We start from the raw sequence: 16890 nt of genomic DNA on the forward strand, positions 1-16890 counted from the left end.
TCAACGTGTGCGCGGTCCGCCCTCCCCTTGCCACTGCCGCTCGGGTTACAATGCGGCTTTCCTCAGTGTTGGTGACGGCTATAGAGCTTCCTCTGGTCCTAACTCCCCGGTGCTCCCAAGCAGAGCGTACTGCTGCCTTTGCGGCAGGACTGCGAGGCGGAGGCAGCTCCCATGTTGCTGGGGAGGGCGCTCTGCCACCCCTTGCCACCACCTCGACCCTCACAATGGGCAACACCACTCAGCCCATCCGCGTGCCAGAGCTGCTCATCATTCTGCGTGGCACATCTGCAGCACAGGCCGCCATGACTTCATCGGCCATGCCGACTCCTCTGCGCTGCGTGGCCCTGGGGGTGGAGGTGCTGACTGCACTTGATGTCGGCGAAGCGCGCACGCAATATCACTCGGTGCGCTTCGGGATAGCCCCTCACATTCGGCTCGTGATGGCCTCAGTGTCCATTGGGGTGCTCATAGAAGGAGTGTCCAAGGAGGAGGGGGGCCGTCTGCACGCATGCAGTGGTGTGGAGATGCGACGTTTTACGCCGGTGCCACACCAAGGGTGTTATCTCGCGGCCTCACGCTCTCGCCTGCGGTTGATGCGCAGGACGGATGCACCCTCACCCGTGGCGTGTGATCGGCCCCCTCCCCATTGCCGTCCTCCTTATGGGGGGATAAACTTTTCGCACCACTGTGCTGTTCGTGTACACCGAATCACCTCGTCCATGCGCATGCTCACGTCCATCGATGAAGGTGCGCATTTTTCTGAAAAGCGCGCAGTTGGCGCAAACAAAGAGTGCGCGCACGCAGCGATGCACTTCAACCGGAATCAACGGCAACTGCAGCGACTGCCACGTTGCCGTTGTCGTGTGTGCGTGCGGACGAGCGCTCTCTCTCTCTCTTTTCCCCTTTAAGAGGCGTAGGCGGTGCGCCGCGATCGGATGGAGAAGAGGGGATAGGGGGGTGCGTAGCCGCAGCAGAGCCAACGACATCTCCTCTTCTTCCCCCGGCCTGTATGCTCTGTTCCGTTGCCTCGCGCTCTCTTTCGGTCGCCCCTCCCCCGCCTCTTCGCACTAACCGTATGCACCCCTACCTTCTCTTCGCCGTCGGTGTCTCCAGGGCTCGCCTCGCCCATCCGACCCTCCTTCGTCTCTCCAAAGAATGAAACCGGCGCCCCCAACGCACATGTGGCACGGCGCCCTTGTCTGTGCACAGGCGCGGAGCGTACAGACGCGTAGCGATAGGCTCCTGCACCAACAAGACACCCCAACTCTCTGCCAGTGTAGACTCGGCGTAAGCGGGACGAACCTCTGCACCGCACAGGCGTTGGATCGCTTGAGCCGAGCAGGCCGACTCGCCCATGACCTCTCCGTGCCACTCTCACCCTTCCCCTCCCCGTACTCTCCGCTCTCCCTCACACGCTCGGGAAGGCCTCGAAGGATTCGCACACACGGCGAGAAGCATCGGGAACTGTCTTGCCCACGCACACGAGCGCATGGCGGATGGCGGCGAGGAAGTGTTCTTCATTGCCTCCTCGTCCTCCAGCGACGACGAAGGCGGCATCCAGCGGGGCACCGGCATCGTTCACCGCTCGCACCACTCTTCGGTCGGTGACGGGGGTCCCCCTCAAGGGAACCACTACCTGAGGGGCAGTGCGGATGGAGGGGCAGTGCGAAATGTACGTGAGCCGAGCCCTGCTTCGCCAACGATGGAGGCCGTTCTTTACGGGCTTGCGCCACCACAGGCGCGGCCGAATCCTCCGTCAGCGTCGAGACCGGCGCCTCGCTTCGATGCGGCCTCAGCGCTGCAGAGGACTGCCACGGGCGCGCCGGTGGAAAACGCTGGTGCAGAGCAGAAAGGCGAGGGGGCCGTCTTTCACGCCGGTGGCTCCCCGTGTGCGATGCCGGCGAAGCAGTCAGCGCCGCCGCCTCACACCCTGGCTGAGCTGCGCAGTATGACCTCTTCAGAGGTGCGAGAAGTGCTGGAGCGCTTCTTTGTGCTCAAAGACGCGCATGTGAAGCGCTTCAAGTCTGTGGAAGTGGCGCTGCTAGGTGGGGCCCCCGCCACACACGAGGACGATGCAGCAGCAGTGGGGTCGGCGGTAGGCGTGGGCGTGGCTGTCCGGGAAAGAGACAGTGTAGCGACTTCTCGGCCCTCGAAAGAAGAAGCGATAGCGCGTGACCGGTGCAGGCGACTCGTGAACGTGAGCAACTGGGACGCTGCAGTCGATGGCTACGACCAGTGGGATGTACTGCTGCCCTCGGCGCTCCTGCGCGACTGCGTCGTTGCGCCTACTAGCGCGGTAGCAGGGCAGGCTTCCACTACGACAGCGGCGTCTTCAGGGCAAGGGGCGTCCCCCACCGCGGCTCCCCCGCGCACTCGTAGCACACTGCGTCCCCATCAAGTCGAGGGCATCCGATTTTTGTGGAGTGTGCTGGTGGAGGGGCCTGTGGGGCAGGTGCCCGCCGTGGGGTGCATTCTTGCGCACACGATGGGGCTGGGAAAGACGGCACAGGTTATTGTCTTCCTCCATCTCTTCATGGCCTCCTTCGCGCGGGATGGTGAGAGGATGGCGCCGCCATTAAGGAGGCGTAGCGGCGTGAAGGGCGCCCTTCACGCCGGGACCACAGACGCGACGACCGCGTCGTCGTCCGCCTCGTCGTCGGGGTGCCGTACACGCGTGCTCATCGTCGTCCCCAAGTCGACCCAATCGGGTTGGAAGAAAGAGTTTTGCGCGTGGTCAGAGTTCTTTCCGGAAGAGCACCGCTTGCGCCCCATCTCCCTCAGTGAGGGGCTTCCAGTGCGCCAGCGGGTCAGCGCCTTCCACGCGTGGCGTCGCGACGGCGGCATACTGCTCATCGGCTACGAAGCCCTTGTGCGTCTTCTGCGCCTTGTCGAGGGCGACAGCGTGCTGCAGCCTCACCCGCGCGCCGACGGAGATGCCGGCGGAAACGGCGCCGCTCAGTGGCCACGGCACCCTTCTGATTGGCAGGGGCGCCCCACGACGTCATGGGCGAAGCAGCGCCGCAACGACGACGGCGGCATGGTTTTTGGTGGCGTCGCCGACCCCTTCACCGAGCTCGTCGTCTGTGATGAAGCCCACAGGCTAAAGTCCGCGCACCTAAGCGTCGTCACGGCACTCCGCGGGCTTCACCCGCTGCGCCGCCTCCTCCTAACGGGTACGCCGCTGCAAAACCACCTGCGGGAGTACTGGGCCATGATGGACCTCTGCGTGCACAAATACTTCAGCCGCAAGCGCTTCCAGGAATACTTTATTCAGCCCATTGAGGCCTCAGCGAGCACGCGCGCCTCTGAGCAGGAGGTAGATTTGGCGCGCAAGAAGACATTCACACTGATCAACGAGGTACGCCACTTTGTGCAGCGTGTCGACAGCACACCGCTGCGAACGGAGCTGCCACCGCTACACGAGTACATTGTCGTCGTGCCGCTGTCGCCCTTGCAGAAGGAGCTGTACCTGCGTTTTATCCACATTCTGCAGAACGATGGCACCCAAGCGGTTGAGTTCCTGCCAGCCGTGTCCTACTCGGGCAAGATCGCGGCGCACCCGCAGTTGCTGTTTCAGATGCGCGACCGGGTCAGGGCGGGAGAGAACAGGACCACAGCATCCGCGGCAGGCGGTAAGGGAACAGCCGGTCGTGACGGACGTGCGGCCCAGCTCGCTGTGCGCGGCCGCCGCAACTACCGGGGAGCCATTGTAACCGCAGAAGCCCTGCGCTCTCCTCCGCAGAAGCGCCAGCACCAAGAGAAGAAGCCGATGAAGGACTCAGCCGAGAATGTCGCGGGTGACGACAACGGCGACACTCGTGGTGGTGGAGAGGAGGAGCCCGTCGTGATCATCGACTCGGATACGAATTCAACCTCGGTCCCCAGCAGCGACGACAGTGAGGACGAGGAGCACGCGTTTTCCCGCGCAATGAAACAGTCCTTCTCCAGTGTGCGCCCCGCTGCCTCACTCACATACGAGGAGCTTTGCGTCCCGCCCTCACCGAACTACATCCCACTCCTAGAGGACGGCGTGAAGTTGCTGGTCGCCATAAAGCTCGTCGCGGCTGCCGTTGCGCGGGGTGAAAAGGCTCTTCTGTTCAGTCTTTCAACGCAGCTACTGACGCTTCTGGAGGGCATGATCGCGAATGTGAACGAGGAGTGGCGCAGGCCGGGTGCGACGTCACAGCAGCATCACCCACAGCTGTCGCGGCCGATCCGCTATTGCCGTCTGGATGGCACCCACACCGCGGCGCAGCGGGCGGCGTTGCTTGACGAGTTCGACCGGCCCGATGGCCCGGACCTCTTTTTGCTCAGCACTAAGGCCGGAGGTGTTGGCACCACCATCACGGCCGCCACGCGCGTCATCCTCGTTGACACGAGCTTCAACCCAGCCGACGACCAACAGGCCATTGGCCGGGCCTACCGATATGGGCAGACTCGTCCTGTGTATGTTTACCGACTCATATGCTACCCGACGCTAGAGTACAGCATCTTTCTGCAGAAGCTGGCGAAGGAGTGGCTGTTCAAGACGGTGATCGAGGAGTCGTCGGTCAAGCGCGATGGGCTGTCTGGCATGCATCTCCGCGAGCTCTTCTCCCTCCTCACGAAGGCAGCCAAGGTGCTCGAAAGGCCTCTCTCCGCGACGCGGGCGCAGGCGCGTTCGACGCAAGAGGTGCTGAACGAGGACCCGATGCTCGCTGTCGCGCAGGCAGAGCTGCTCTACGCGCAACGGTACCAAGTATTTCTGGAGCACGACATGGACGACCAGTACGGCGCTGCTGAGGAGGCCTTCTACCACGACTACTGCCGCAGTCGGCTGTTCGACTTGGCTGACGACGACACCGAGAGGCGGCATGCGGTGGAGCTGCAACAGCGGCGGCAGCAGCGGATAGACGAGGCGGCCCAGCTGCAAGTGCAGTCGAAGACGCTGATTAGCATGGTGGATGACCTCATCCGGTCAAGGGCCGGGGCAGACGCGCAACTGACGCGCCTTCTGACGGCGATGGGGTTGCACGTGGACCCGGTTACCGGCCGCGTGCAGTCGAGGAGGAGCGGCTCCCATCCAGGAGGCCCCAGCAGCAACAGTGACGACCGGTCTCACGTTGCTGCCCCACCGCAGCTTGGGGACCGTGGTGAGCGCCTTGCGCCGTCACCTGTGCAGCTTGTCGGCGGCGCAGACACCCACCTGGTGAGCCGAGGATCGAATCGCGGCGGGGGCGGCAACGCCGAGCACAGCACGCCGCAGACGGCAGCGCTGCTGCTGCTGGAGGATTCGGATGAGGACACACGCGATGCCCTCTCTCCGCCTCGCGCACGCCAAGCGCCGACAAGCGCCGCCCTCTCCGCCAAAGCGAGGGGCGACCGCATCTCCGCCACTCTTGCACGTGAGCCGTACGCACCCTATCGCCCCGGCAGCTCCCCCGCACACGCTGTCGATGTCGACAGCGACGAATCGCCGTAGCAATGTGACGGCTAAGCAAGGCTGAGGGGGTAAGGAGGAATGATGAGCTGACGCGGCCGGACGGGTTGCTGCTTGCATCCCTCACGGCTCGCCTTCCTGTGGCGGCCCTGCGCGAGTGTTTCGTGAAAACTGAACTCAGGGAGAGAAGGGAGGGGGGCATGTGGCATGAGGAAGTAAAAGCCGCTGGTTCAGCAGTGCGCACAGAGCCCGAGCGAGAGGCGTGGCGTGACTAGATTCATACGATGCGGCAGCGCGTTTGTGCGGTAGTCTGTCGCTTGCGTGGCAACCATCCTTCTCTTTCTTCTCCCCTACGCGCGTTCTCGGCCCCCTCCCCGCTGCAGCTGGCCCTCGTCGTCGTTATAACGCCCACGAAAAAAAGGCTGGCCAAGGCGCACGTGAAGCAACGCGCGCTCGGCGGCGTGTGGTTATCCTCTATCGCAGCAGCAGCAGCAACGGCTTTTCCTATTATAATCGCTACCTCCACTGGGGAAGAATGTCACAGCCGTTTCAGGCACAAGCACACGGGCAGCGAGCCGTGCGCACGGCCCGCTGCCCACCACGCCGCTCGGCATCATCAGAAAACTTTCTCCTTCCCCCTCCAACTGGACTGCGCCTCCGCCCCCTTACTCGCGCTCTCTTGGCGTTCTTATCCCCACGCCATGAGCGCGTGCAGCCTTTTCATTTCTCTCTCTCTCAGCCCCTCAGCTTCTCACACCGCCCGCGCACTGCCTTCATCGCAGGCACACGCGTGCACCAACACAACGCGAGAGAAACACACACACACACAAAAGACGCGCGTGCTCGCTTGATTGGGGCGTTGGCGCATCATGGCGCATTTCGTCGCACCGCCGTCCTCCGTTCAGCCAATGACGAAGGAGGACGTGGCGGTTGTGCAGGCAGAGAAGAGGGTCGACGCCGCCACGCGCGAGCAGCTCGTCAAAGTGTACGGTGACTCGCGCGGCCCGCACGGCCGCCGCATTGCCCTCACACGGCCGCCAAATCGGGAGTGGATGTGCACCGTGTGCGGCCAGCAAAGCAACGACATACGCCATGTGTGCGCACTCTGCCTCTCCCCAGAGTTCAGGCACAGTCCCCACAACACCACCTCGTGTGCTCGTCATGCCGGCGGGCCTACAGGTAGTGCAGAGGCGGTGGGGCCGATCACGCCGGTGCAGCGCCCAGGCACATGCGAGGATGCTGGCGTTCGCCTGCTGCAGACCTCCCTCACGAAGCGCACCTACCGTGTCTTCACAGAGCCGCACGTACCCGCCGCGAAGCCCCGCGCGGCGTCATCGTATCACAGCGCGGCTGGTCCTCGCTCGGCGACGGCGGGGCAGGCTGTGGAGGAGGCGGACGAGGATATGCTCTGGGATGACGAGCCCAACTGCGGTGGCCGCGCGATCGACGGATCCTGCAGGCCCGATAGCCATGGAGGTGGCGGTGAGGAGGAAGAGGAGGAAGAGGGGGGCGGGCGGAGCCCGGCATCGGATGCACCGCGCTACCCGCCGAGTGCGGCGAAGGCGAACGGGGGCTTCACACACTTTGTCTCTATTCCTTTCGGGAAGCTGCCCGCGGTGACGGCGAACGCGACGAGCGTCTTAGAGGACCTGCGTAGCTTTGTGGCGGCCAAGTATGGCGGGTCGGCTCAACGGGAGAGTGCCCTTGAGCTGGTGACAAGCACGGTCAAGCTGCACATGACGCTGTTGTTGCTCACTCTGCCACGCCGCGAGGATGTCGAGCTCGCCAAGGAGATTCTGCATCGCTCCTTCGCCTCTGCCTGGACAGCGACGAAAGAGAGGTGGGTGGCGGCCAAAGACACAGCATACGCCTTGAGCGGAGACGCGTCCCTTGCCCCGGCGCACCGGCACCCGCTCGTGCGGCTTGGCGGCGGGCTGCAAGTAATGAGGGCAGGTCGACAGAACGCGCTGTACCATCCAGAAAAGGCGAGCGTCGTTTACATGGGCATCGATGATGCAGCCGCGCTCGCCACGGTGCAGCAGCTGCAACGCGTCCTCCACGAGAGCTTCGCCGAGCTCATCCTCGACCCCGAAGAGGCGGAGAGGTCGCGCCGGGTGCTGCACGTGACCATCATGGACACGAAGTGGCGTAAGGGGCGTGCGGCACGCCGGCCGTTTGATGCACGGTCCGTCATTGAGGCCTTTTCGGAGGCGGCCATTGGCGCGGGCGAGGACGGCAGGCAGTTGTTTGAGGTACAGGAGTTGGAGCTGTGCTCGTTGCGCCGTCAAGACCCGGAGAGTGGCACATACCTCGCCGAGGCCGTCGTGAGAGTGTAGCGCCGTCTGAAAGGCCTTTATGTGTGTGTGTGTGTGTGTCGAGGGGAGGGGGGCGGCAGACAGTGTGGTGAATGTCCTGTAGAAGTCGGCGTCTACACCACACGCTCCACAGATGTTGTGGGTAAGGGGGAGGGGCGAAGATCGACGGCAGCCTATTGACGATGAAGGTACCCTCGGTGCGCCTTCTGCCAACCACACGCGCAGATGGGCCGCAGCCCTCCTCTTCACCAGCCAGTCAGTGGCCATTTCACTGCGCAAATACCCCTCTTCTCTCTCGGGGGCGGGGCCTGTCAACCCCACCCACCCATTCTCATCCCGCCTCGACGTTTTCGAGGTCGAGCGCGCTCTGCAGATGTGCGAAGAAGAGGCCCCAGCTTCAGGTGAGAAAGCTTCCCTCTCTCTATCGTGCTCGATGGCGCGCCCTCGCCTCTAACGCGGGCGCTGCTCCAACCGACTCGTGGTGTACGTGTCTCGTGTCAAAACTTCTCCCCACTCCACGCCCTTCACGAGCCGCTCTACGCGCCCAAGGCAACGTTTCGGCCTCTCCCCTACCCGCACACACTCCCTCTTCCCTACTCTCCGCTCCTCTGCCACTCCCGCCTGCTCCTTCAGAACTGCCGCTGCCATCACCCTTCGTCCTCGCCGCCGTTGCGATCTCATCTCGCACCGGCACCTGCTCTCGCTGTCTTCCGCTGCGTCCAAGCCGCAGTGAACACATCGCTGCCTGACCTCACACATGCAGAGGCACACACTCGCAGTTGCTCTGAGCGAAGGATTGTCGTCGGCACTGCTTTCGATCCGAATTTCGGATGCTCCCTGGGCACGCACCGTCAAGGCACAGCAACGCAAGCCTGCCCCACGTAGTGCTGCCACCGCTCAGCGCGAGCAGCACCGAAGGACCAGGGCCGAATGGAAACGGCGCCGTATGCAGCCCTCCACATTCGGCCACACAACGAACAGCGCCAGCGGCACCCGCAGCAGCGGCGGTGAAAGGTTCTGATACCCACCCGCCGCACAACGCCTCGTTCTCCGCGTCCATCTGCAGTGGCAATCGAGTAGACGACCACTTCGACCTTCCACCAGCTCTCGTCGCATGTCTTGTACGGCACACAGATGGCCAGAATCAGCCCCTCGCCACGCCGGCGATCGTGGAGCGGTGTCTGCGCGACTTGCAGCGACGACTCATGCCGTGGGTGCCTGCGGAACGCGTTTTCGGGTCCACAGCGCAGCCAACAGTTCCTATTGGCGCCAAATCGTACGAAGCTGCTCACCAGAAAGACAGTATAGCTTCCTCCCTGGTGAGCACAGTCGCACCGCAGACAACCACCACGCCACAGGCCGGCTCGTACCTGGCAGGAAGCCGCGTTCGTCTTCAGCTTGCCAAGACCACCGACATCGCCGCCGTGGTGAGGAGCACCCCGGTGCTGCATCTGTTGTTCTACGCAGTTGATGAGTCGGAGTCGAGGCCGGCTGCGCTGTCGCAGATCGCGCAGGAATGGCGCGCTGCCCTGATGCGCAAGGGCGAAGGCGATGACTGCCTGGTCTTGCTCGTGCATAGCGACCTCATCGCCGCTTCTGAGGTGGCCTCGCGACTCGCAGAGGAAGCGCAGGAGAGCAGTGGCCAGATGTCAGCCACCACGTCGGAGCCGCCAGCCCTGACTGAAAGTGCGCCCTCACTCTCCACATGGGGCTCGATGCCACCCGCACTGGCGGTTAGTCAAGCCAGGGTGGACGCCGCTGCTGGGCAACTGGGCAAGTACTACAAGGAGCTCCGCGACGCGAAGTTCCTGCCGCAGCAGATGTGCGTGTACTTACCGAATGAGACGCCGATGCGCATTCTCGAGCGGCTGCGCTCCGCCGTCGTGACACAGGGCGCACGCCTACGGCAGGCACTCGAATCGTGTGCGGCACAGAAGAGACTGGCCCCTCAGGACCCTCGTACGAAACCCATGGAGCCGGCAGCGGCGAAGGCGAGCACCACCGAGGTGGTGCGGACACCTGCTCGCGTATCCTCGCCGAGCACCGCTGCGTCACCGGCAGGCGCGGCGGGAGAGGCACTGCAATTTCACAGCGGCGCAGCGCCGTCAACGTCGCTGAAGCCGCCAGTCGTTGCGGCCCCTTCTCCCCCACCACCGTTGCCGAAGTACTGGAGCGTGCAGGACTTCTGGCGATGCGGCTACAGCCTCGTCGTGCACTATCTTCAGTACGGCCTCGTGTTTGACGCCCGTGCGGTGTTGGAGCGTCTCTTCCTGGAGTACTACAACAGCTCCGACGACTATGACTTTGTACGCGCCCCGGTGGCGACGCTGCAGCGACTAGGGCGGGTGCCGAACTTGTTCGAGGCGCATCGACACGCTAGTTCGGCGCCGTGCAACTCTGGCTACCCGAAAGCACTGGAGACGGGAGCGGAGCTTCTTGAAGGCCTGCTGCTCGTCGTCTCAGCGGAGATGACATGCTCGCTGCTGCTTGGCGACACGGCAGCGGCCATGGCGCGCTATCACACATTCATGCAGGTCACCCGGGAAAAATTCGATGAGTGGTCCGCTGCGGTTGTCACGGGCGGGCCTGCGGTGCCATCCTCACCAGTGCCGGCGAAGGAAAACGCGCATGGCGCCACCTTCGTGCACCCGGCGACGTGCCATCAGTTCTTCCTGTTGCAGTGCTATTTGTCTGGGCTGCGCATGTGGTGGCCGATAAGTGGGCTGTGCCGTCCACGACGCGAGGCCGCCGCCTCCCTCACCGCTGGCACGCCACCGCAACTACAGCCGGAGAAACTCAGCAGCCTCACCGAAGAGAAGCAGAACAGCGAGCATTTTGCGCCCTTCATATCGCTGCCTCTCACAACACTATCGGCGGTGCCCCTCGAGTCGGGCGAGGCGGGCGTGGTTGACGCGGCAGCGGACGTAGACAACGGCGGCGGAGGTCGTGCAGTATCAGTGCCACCACCTTCCGCCTTACCTGTCCTCCCCACTACAACAGAGGGTGCGAACGCGCCCGATATACTGTCTCTGCTGAGCACCGGCAACGACCAACCCGACCCGCCCGCACGTCACGACAGCGGCGGCAGTGGCGTCCGCTACTCCATTACGAATGCGTCTTTGGCGGCTGCCTCCGCCAGTGTATCCAGCCAGTCTTTCCGTAGCGGCATCGATGGGTTCTTCTCTGGACCATGCGGAGGTGAGCGCAGCGTGAGGAGAGGGGAGGCGGGGGAGGCGGGCGCCACCATATGCAGCGGAGAGCTGGACTACCTGCTGAAGAGCGGCGAGGACACGGTTCAGGTGGCAACTACCTACCTGGTCGAACTCGCCACCTCCACAGGCTTGCTTGCCGAGCACATGGAGCCGGAGGCGGTGCAGGAGAGTCTGCAAAGCATCTGTGAAGCGGTCGATGCTGGCAATGCGCAGGTGCTTCGGGCCGCGCTACACCATCAACGGCAGCTGCAGCGCAGCTGCGCCGAGGCAGCAACTTTGCTTGAGCACGCCAGAGACGCACTGGCGACCGTAGCGCGCGACCTCGGCTACGGCCACTTCAGCTACGCCGTTATTCCCACTGGCACCACCTCGTTGAATGAACAATTCGCGCCAACGACTTCTGCTGAGGGTGTCACCGTCACCACAGCGTCAGTGGCACCGTCCCCGTTTGCCAACGTTGAAGAGCTGTCGTCAGCAGAGCAGGCGTTGCGGTTGTGGCGGGTGCTGACTGCAATGACGGCCCTCGCCCTGCGCATCGGAGGGCAGCGACGACGTGAATTTCACCTCTACGCCGAACTCGCGGTGACCTTCCTCACAGATCGCCCCAATGTGACCGCCAATATCGTGGCGAAGCGCCTGCTGCCGTACATCGAGCGCCAAGGCTGGCGGCGGATCGAGATGTTCGTGCGCCGCCTCTACGTGGAGGCGCGAGAGCGCCTCATGCGCCGGGCCGGGCTGCGTACCCCCGGCAGTCCTGTCGCCACCGCGCGCTTAGGCCGGTCTGAGGTGGGTGCTGTGATGAGCGAACCGCTCGCGCAGCTTTGGCCTCACGTGTTCCCCACGGACGCCGACTACGCGCTTTACCGTGAGTGCGTGCTCGTGCTGCTGAGCAACAACAGCGGTTGCGCCCTGGATGGCGAGCGCCCCCGTGTTGGAGACTCTGCAGGCAGTCCTGCGGGGGTACCGGCTCACGGCGTGGCTGAAGACGTCGTCGGCTCCTTAGACAATTGTCTTTTCTCGGCATGCACGAGAACGGAGCGTTGGTGGGCGCTGGTTGGGGTCGACGCGTTACTGATGGGCACCGCCCTCCTCAGGGAGCCGTCCGAGTACCCGCTGGAGCACTTTATGTCCCCGCTGACGGTGAAGGTGGAGCCCAAGGCAACCACCACCCCCGCGGCAGTCTTCGATGGCGACCGTGCCTGCGTCATGCACGCATCCTCTATCACAGGAAGGCCTCATGTGCTGCAGGCGAACGTCGACGATGTCGTGCAGATCACACTAGCGGCCTTCTGCACCATCAACCCGCTGGTGCGCCCGGCCTTTCCTTCAGCAGCAGAGGTAGCGAACAGGCGCACGCGCGAGGCGGAACCAGTCGCTCGGTTCCAGCTAACCCTCGAGTCACGCAAGGATTGGAGCACCGACGAGGAGGCAGTGCATGAAGTAAGCATAAGCGATGCCGACACGGCCGACTACGATGAGCAGACGCATCGACTGCGCGTCAGCTTCACCTTCCCGGTATGCCACGCTGGCCTCTATCGTGTGCGCCGCCTGCGTCTGTGCAATGGTAGCACATGGCTGGCCTATTATCCTCAGCGCGGCGCCGGCGGTAGTTGCGGTGATCCAAGAGGATGGGCGTCGTCTCTGCGTATTGCCGCGTCACAGGCCTTCGCTACGCCTTCTCCGCCACACGCTATGGTCGAGCCGCTGTTCCAGCCAGTCGCCCACTCCGCATTGCTGGAGGTTCCGGAGCAGAGAAGCAGCGTGCATCTCCAACTTACGCTTCCGCGCGAGGCTCACTGCTTTGCCGATAGCGTTGACTACGTGACGCTGGATGTGGAGCTGGAGGATCCGCTCTCCATCAGCGGGCCAGAAGCGCCAGCAGCGTCTGCGGACGGCTCCGGAGGTGTCATGTTGACGCCCTTTGCAGACTCTAAGGCCATCGGTGAGCCTGCCGCAGGAGCCGGGAAGCAGAGCAGGCTAGCGGAGGGAGACACCCCCCGCCCGACCGCGGCGTGCGCCTGCTCCTTCACGGTCGGCCCAGGCAACCTTCTCTTGCCGCTTTCAGCCAGCAGAAGCGGTGGACAGAATGCCCACCATCCATGCGTCGAGCCGTGCGTGTCGGTAGGCTCCGAGAGCGCCGAGGCTCACTACGGCGCATCATTACTGCGAAAGGTATCGGTCTCATCCCCCGCTTTGCACTGCATGCTACCCGCGCGTGAGGATGGCAAGACCAACAGCTTCGGCAACACGGCGCGCATGCCGCCAAGCGCGCCACACCTCCTTGCTGCGGTGGTGCTTGGCACCCCCAGCGCGCACCGCCCGAAGAGGGGCTCGCTCGCGCGCTACAACCCCGGCGCCTCTTTCTCAAGCTTCAGCATGGCCGCATCCGGAGCTGGCCCTCCTGCAGTTGCAATTTCTGGTGGTGACGGTGGTATCGTGGGCTTGAACGGCTCGTTTGCCGCGCAGACCTCGCAGCCAGTCGATGTGCTCTCGCTCTCTCGGCGAGGGGTGACGCCGAGATCGATCGCAGTGGCTCACGTGCTCTCCACACTGTCTGCGGAAGGGCATGAGGCGGTGGACCCCGGTGCCACAGGGAGCACGCAGCGCAACACGCCTGTCTTCCAGTCGCTGCGCACCGGCAGCCTCGTAGGAGCGGCAGCGGCAGCAGCTATCCCCGTCAACAGGGGAGCAACGGGTGCCACCCCAACGACGGCAGTAGCGGCGATCACTCCAGGCGAGACGCGTCCAGACCGGAATCTCCTGCCGCAGCCGCCGTCTTCGTTGCATGCTCGTCGTCGTACCAAAGCATTACACACACCCTCCGAGCGCGGCACGCAGGAGGAATGGGTCACGGCGGGCGACGCCGCGATCAGTGAGGACGATCGAGGGAGTCGAGGTGCGGCTGCCTTCTTATCCGGTCTAAGCCTTCAAGGCATCTCCGGCGGAGCCCCCATGACACCGGCGCTATCCCCGCTGCGGAAGATCTCCGACGACAAGTTGGAGCTCGTGATGGTGCACCCTGATACAGTCATACGGGAAGACAAACGGGCGGCTGCAGCACCGCACAACGCGAGGGCGACAGCGGCGGCGACGATGGCTGCTGCCCGCACTGTGGTGCCGATCAACCTCGGAACCTTCTTGAACAACATCCCATCGCCAGAGGTGCGCTTGAGGACTGCGAGCACGAGCGTTGCCGCCGCTCCCAGCACGTCGGTCCTGCGGGCGGAGAACTACGCCTCGGCCGACCCGCTGCGCGAGACGGTGATTCAGCTTCTGCAGGATGCCTCGCGTGTGGTGGCGCCGGCGACGAGCGTGACGGAGTCCGAGAAGAATAGCGTCGCCGTTACGCACATGCGCCTACGCCTACCACTGCTACCGCTCCTCACCACCCCCATCTCAGCCGAGGCGCTCGCGAGCCAGCGGCCAGAGACGGTGACATCGAGTAGAGGGCTGGAAAAGGGGCCCGCACCTTCCGCCGCTGTGGCCGCAAATCAGGCGCGCATTGCCTTCACCTGCCTCCGCGGCCGTGAGCCGTGCACGACCACCCTGAGCGCGGCGCTGTCCTTCCAAGCCGCTATCGGCGTCGACTACGCCTTTAAGCATTTCCAAGGGCGTGTGTACTGCCTTGTGACGATGAAGAATCTTCTGAGGAGAACCTCGCTGTGGCTGCGCGGTGCTGTGCTGCGCGTGCTCGACACCGAGCCATCGTACGAGATTGTGCGGGTGTGCGGGGTGTACAACAAGCTACTCCTGACGGAGTGGAAGCCGCAGGATGAGCTAAGCATCCTCTACGAGTTGGATCTCATCACGTCCTTCCGCCCTGTGGAGCCGGAGTGCGCGCATCATGTGCAGATAGAAGCCCTCTACTCCAGCTGGCACCAAACGTTCCTGACAACACCGCCCGAGAGCCGGCTAGTCCTCCACACGATGGAGCGGCAGCCGACGGAGGTAGCGGCGGATGACGCCAAGATCGCCCACGGTGGCTTCTTGATGGGTGCGACCGAAGTGAGAACGAGTGATAGTGAGGTGACGCAGCAGGGCACCGTGACGCCATCGAACACAACGTCGGCAGAGAAAGCACGAGATTCAACAACGTCCGCGGAGGTGCAAGCCTCAGCCCTCGGTGCGGCGACCACGTCCTACCACCACAGCGACGCTGTCCGAAACGCCTCTCGCGCGCGCAGCACCAGCACCCATAGCAGCAGAAGCCGCTCCTTCATCCACGCCACGCACACCCACTGCAGCGCAGGCAGCAGCGAAAACAAGAGCCAGGCAGCGGCTTCCAGCGCCGTTCGCTTCAACGTGGCCACCCTGCGCCACCTCGAGGAGACGTGCAACACGATGTGGGGCCCAGTGGCGGTCTTTCGGTCGAAGCACCTATGTGTCTTCAGCATCGTCATGCATGCCGAGTCTCCGTGGACGATGCGCTTTGGAGCGGCGACCAACTACGTACCCCCGCCGCTGTCCACCTCTCTTACGGTCTCAAGTACCACTGGAGGCCGCTCACCGCTGTTGTCCAACGCCCCCCGTACGTCGGCGGCGGCGACGGCGGCACCTCCTGCACCTCCGCCTCACCCGACCAGCATCTCAACCGCCTCCAGCTGTTTCCTAAATCCACAGCTAAACCACTTGTGCAGCAGCGGCGGTGCGGACGGCAGGTCTGCCGCAGATGCGTCTTTCTTTGGGAACGCCATGGTGGACCAGCCGTCGGACTTCGTGTTCGTCGCTGGGGAGCCGGTGCGCTTCTGCGTTCGACTGCAGCCGCAGGCGCAGAACTGGCCAGAGGACGCGGACCTGGAGGAGACCTTCTTCATCCGCCTCAAGTACAACCCGGAGCAGTGGATGGTCATTGGCAAGCAGCGCGATCGTCGTACCCTTTCCTTGATGGAGGAGGTAACGGTTTACTTTAACGCTGTGCCGCTACTTCCCCCCGCCCCCGCTGACGGCGGCGTGAATGCTGCAAGGTTGTCAGGTGAGGCGACCGCGACAAGCGGCAGCGCCGGAAAGATTCCTCCTCGCCAGGAAGATGCTGCTGCAGAGAACGCACTCAATGAGGACACGGACGGGGATGAAGACGTGTGCCCTGCTAGATGGGCAGGACGTCGGCAACGTCTCTCAGCCCGGCCCCTCGCAGGGCATGCTGTGAAGGACGAGGGCATTCTACAGACACCCACGGTGGAGATGTTCTGGGAGCGAAAGAAGCCAGCTACAACAGTGGATGGGGCGGCAAATCCTTCGGCAAGCAGCTTTGGTGGAGGTAAAAGCGTCACCTCAGCCACAGGTGCGGAGGGTGGTGACCCTTGTGAGGCGGACGGGCAGCCGGCGTGCGCAACTGCCGTGATGGGCGAGGCTGTACTTATCGACGTGGTGCAATTTCGTACGTGGGTGCGCGTACGCAAGCCTGGCCATTGACTTCATCCCTCTCTCTCTTGCGCGCTTTTCTCGTTCGCATGCCTTCGCCGTTATTGTCTGTCCTCGCAGTGTTTAAAGCGGAAAGATGGCGGCGCACGCGGCCAACATGTGTGGATGTACTATCCTCCGTGCGTCTACGTGTGTGCGTGGGGGGGAGGCGTCAGGGCTGGGGGCGGTGCTCCGGTGACTGAACCGGCGCATTGCGGTGACAGAACGAAACGGGTTCGAGAGCTGCCTGGCCCGTGTGTAAGGCGCAGAGAGTGAAAAAAAAAAGAAAACACTTTGGAACTAAACAAACGAAGCTCCGTTCCTCGGTGTATGTTTGTCTGTGTGTCTACCGCCCTCCCTTCCTCCCCACCGCTTCGTGTGGCTCCTCTTCGCGCACCATGTCATCGCATCTTTCCTGATGAGCTGCGTAGTCGCCCGCAGGTCGTCTCCTTTATGAGGAGGAAGTCGTTACACGTTTGCTCTGCTGTGATGCCATCGCGAAGGCCCACCTCCCTCCCCCCATCGCAGGGACAGCTGTCCCTGT

The 16890-nt window shown here is 63.6% G+C and overlaps 3 protein-coding genes across 3 annotated transcripts; all 3 read left to right on the forward strand.

The window, feature by feature from the left end:
• Positions 1-1702: 1702 nt before the first annotated feature.
• Positions 1703-5461, forward strand: LSCM1_05053 (uncharacterized protein; the record flags this gene model as incomplete). The annotated part of the gene is made up of 1 exon (XM_067322530.1): positions 1703-5461. One exon carries the CDS (start codon positions 1703-1705, stop codon positions 5459-5461), a length of 3759 nt encoding a protein of 1252 aa, XP_067178393.1.
• Positions 5462-6288: 827 nt separating this feature from the next.
• LSCM1_05054 (uncharacterized protein) lies at positions 6289-7755 on the forward strand (the record flags this gene model as incomplete). The annotated part of the gene is made up of 1 exon (XM_067322531.1): positions 6289-7755. The coding sequence occupies one exon, from the start codon at positions 6289-6291 to the stop codon at positions 7753-7755; it is 1467 nt and encodes a 488-aa protein (XP_067178394.1).
• An 809-nt stretch (positions 7756-8564) lies between these two features.
• Positions 8565-16358, forward strand: LSCM1_05055 (uncharacterized protein; the record flags this gene model as incomplete). The annotated part of the gene is made up of 1 exon (XM_067322532.1): positions 8565-16358. One exon carries the CDS (start codon positions 8565-8567, stop codon positions 16356-16358), a length of 7794 nt encoding a protein of 2597 aa, XP_067178395.1.
• Between the last annotated feature and the right edge of the window lie 532 nt (positions 16359-16890).

This window comes from Leishmania martiniquensis, chromosome 24 (genome assembly GCF_017916325.1).
Source record: "Leishmania martiniquensis isolate LSCM1 chromosome 24, whole genome shotgun sequence".
NCBI lineage: Eukaryota > Euglenozoa > Kinetoplastea > Trypanosomatida > Trypanosomatidae > Leishmania > Leishmania martiniquensis.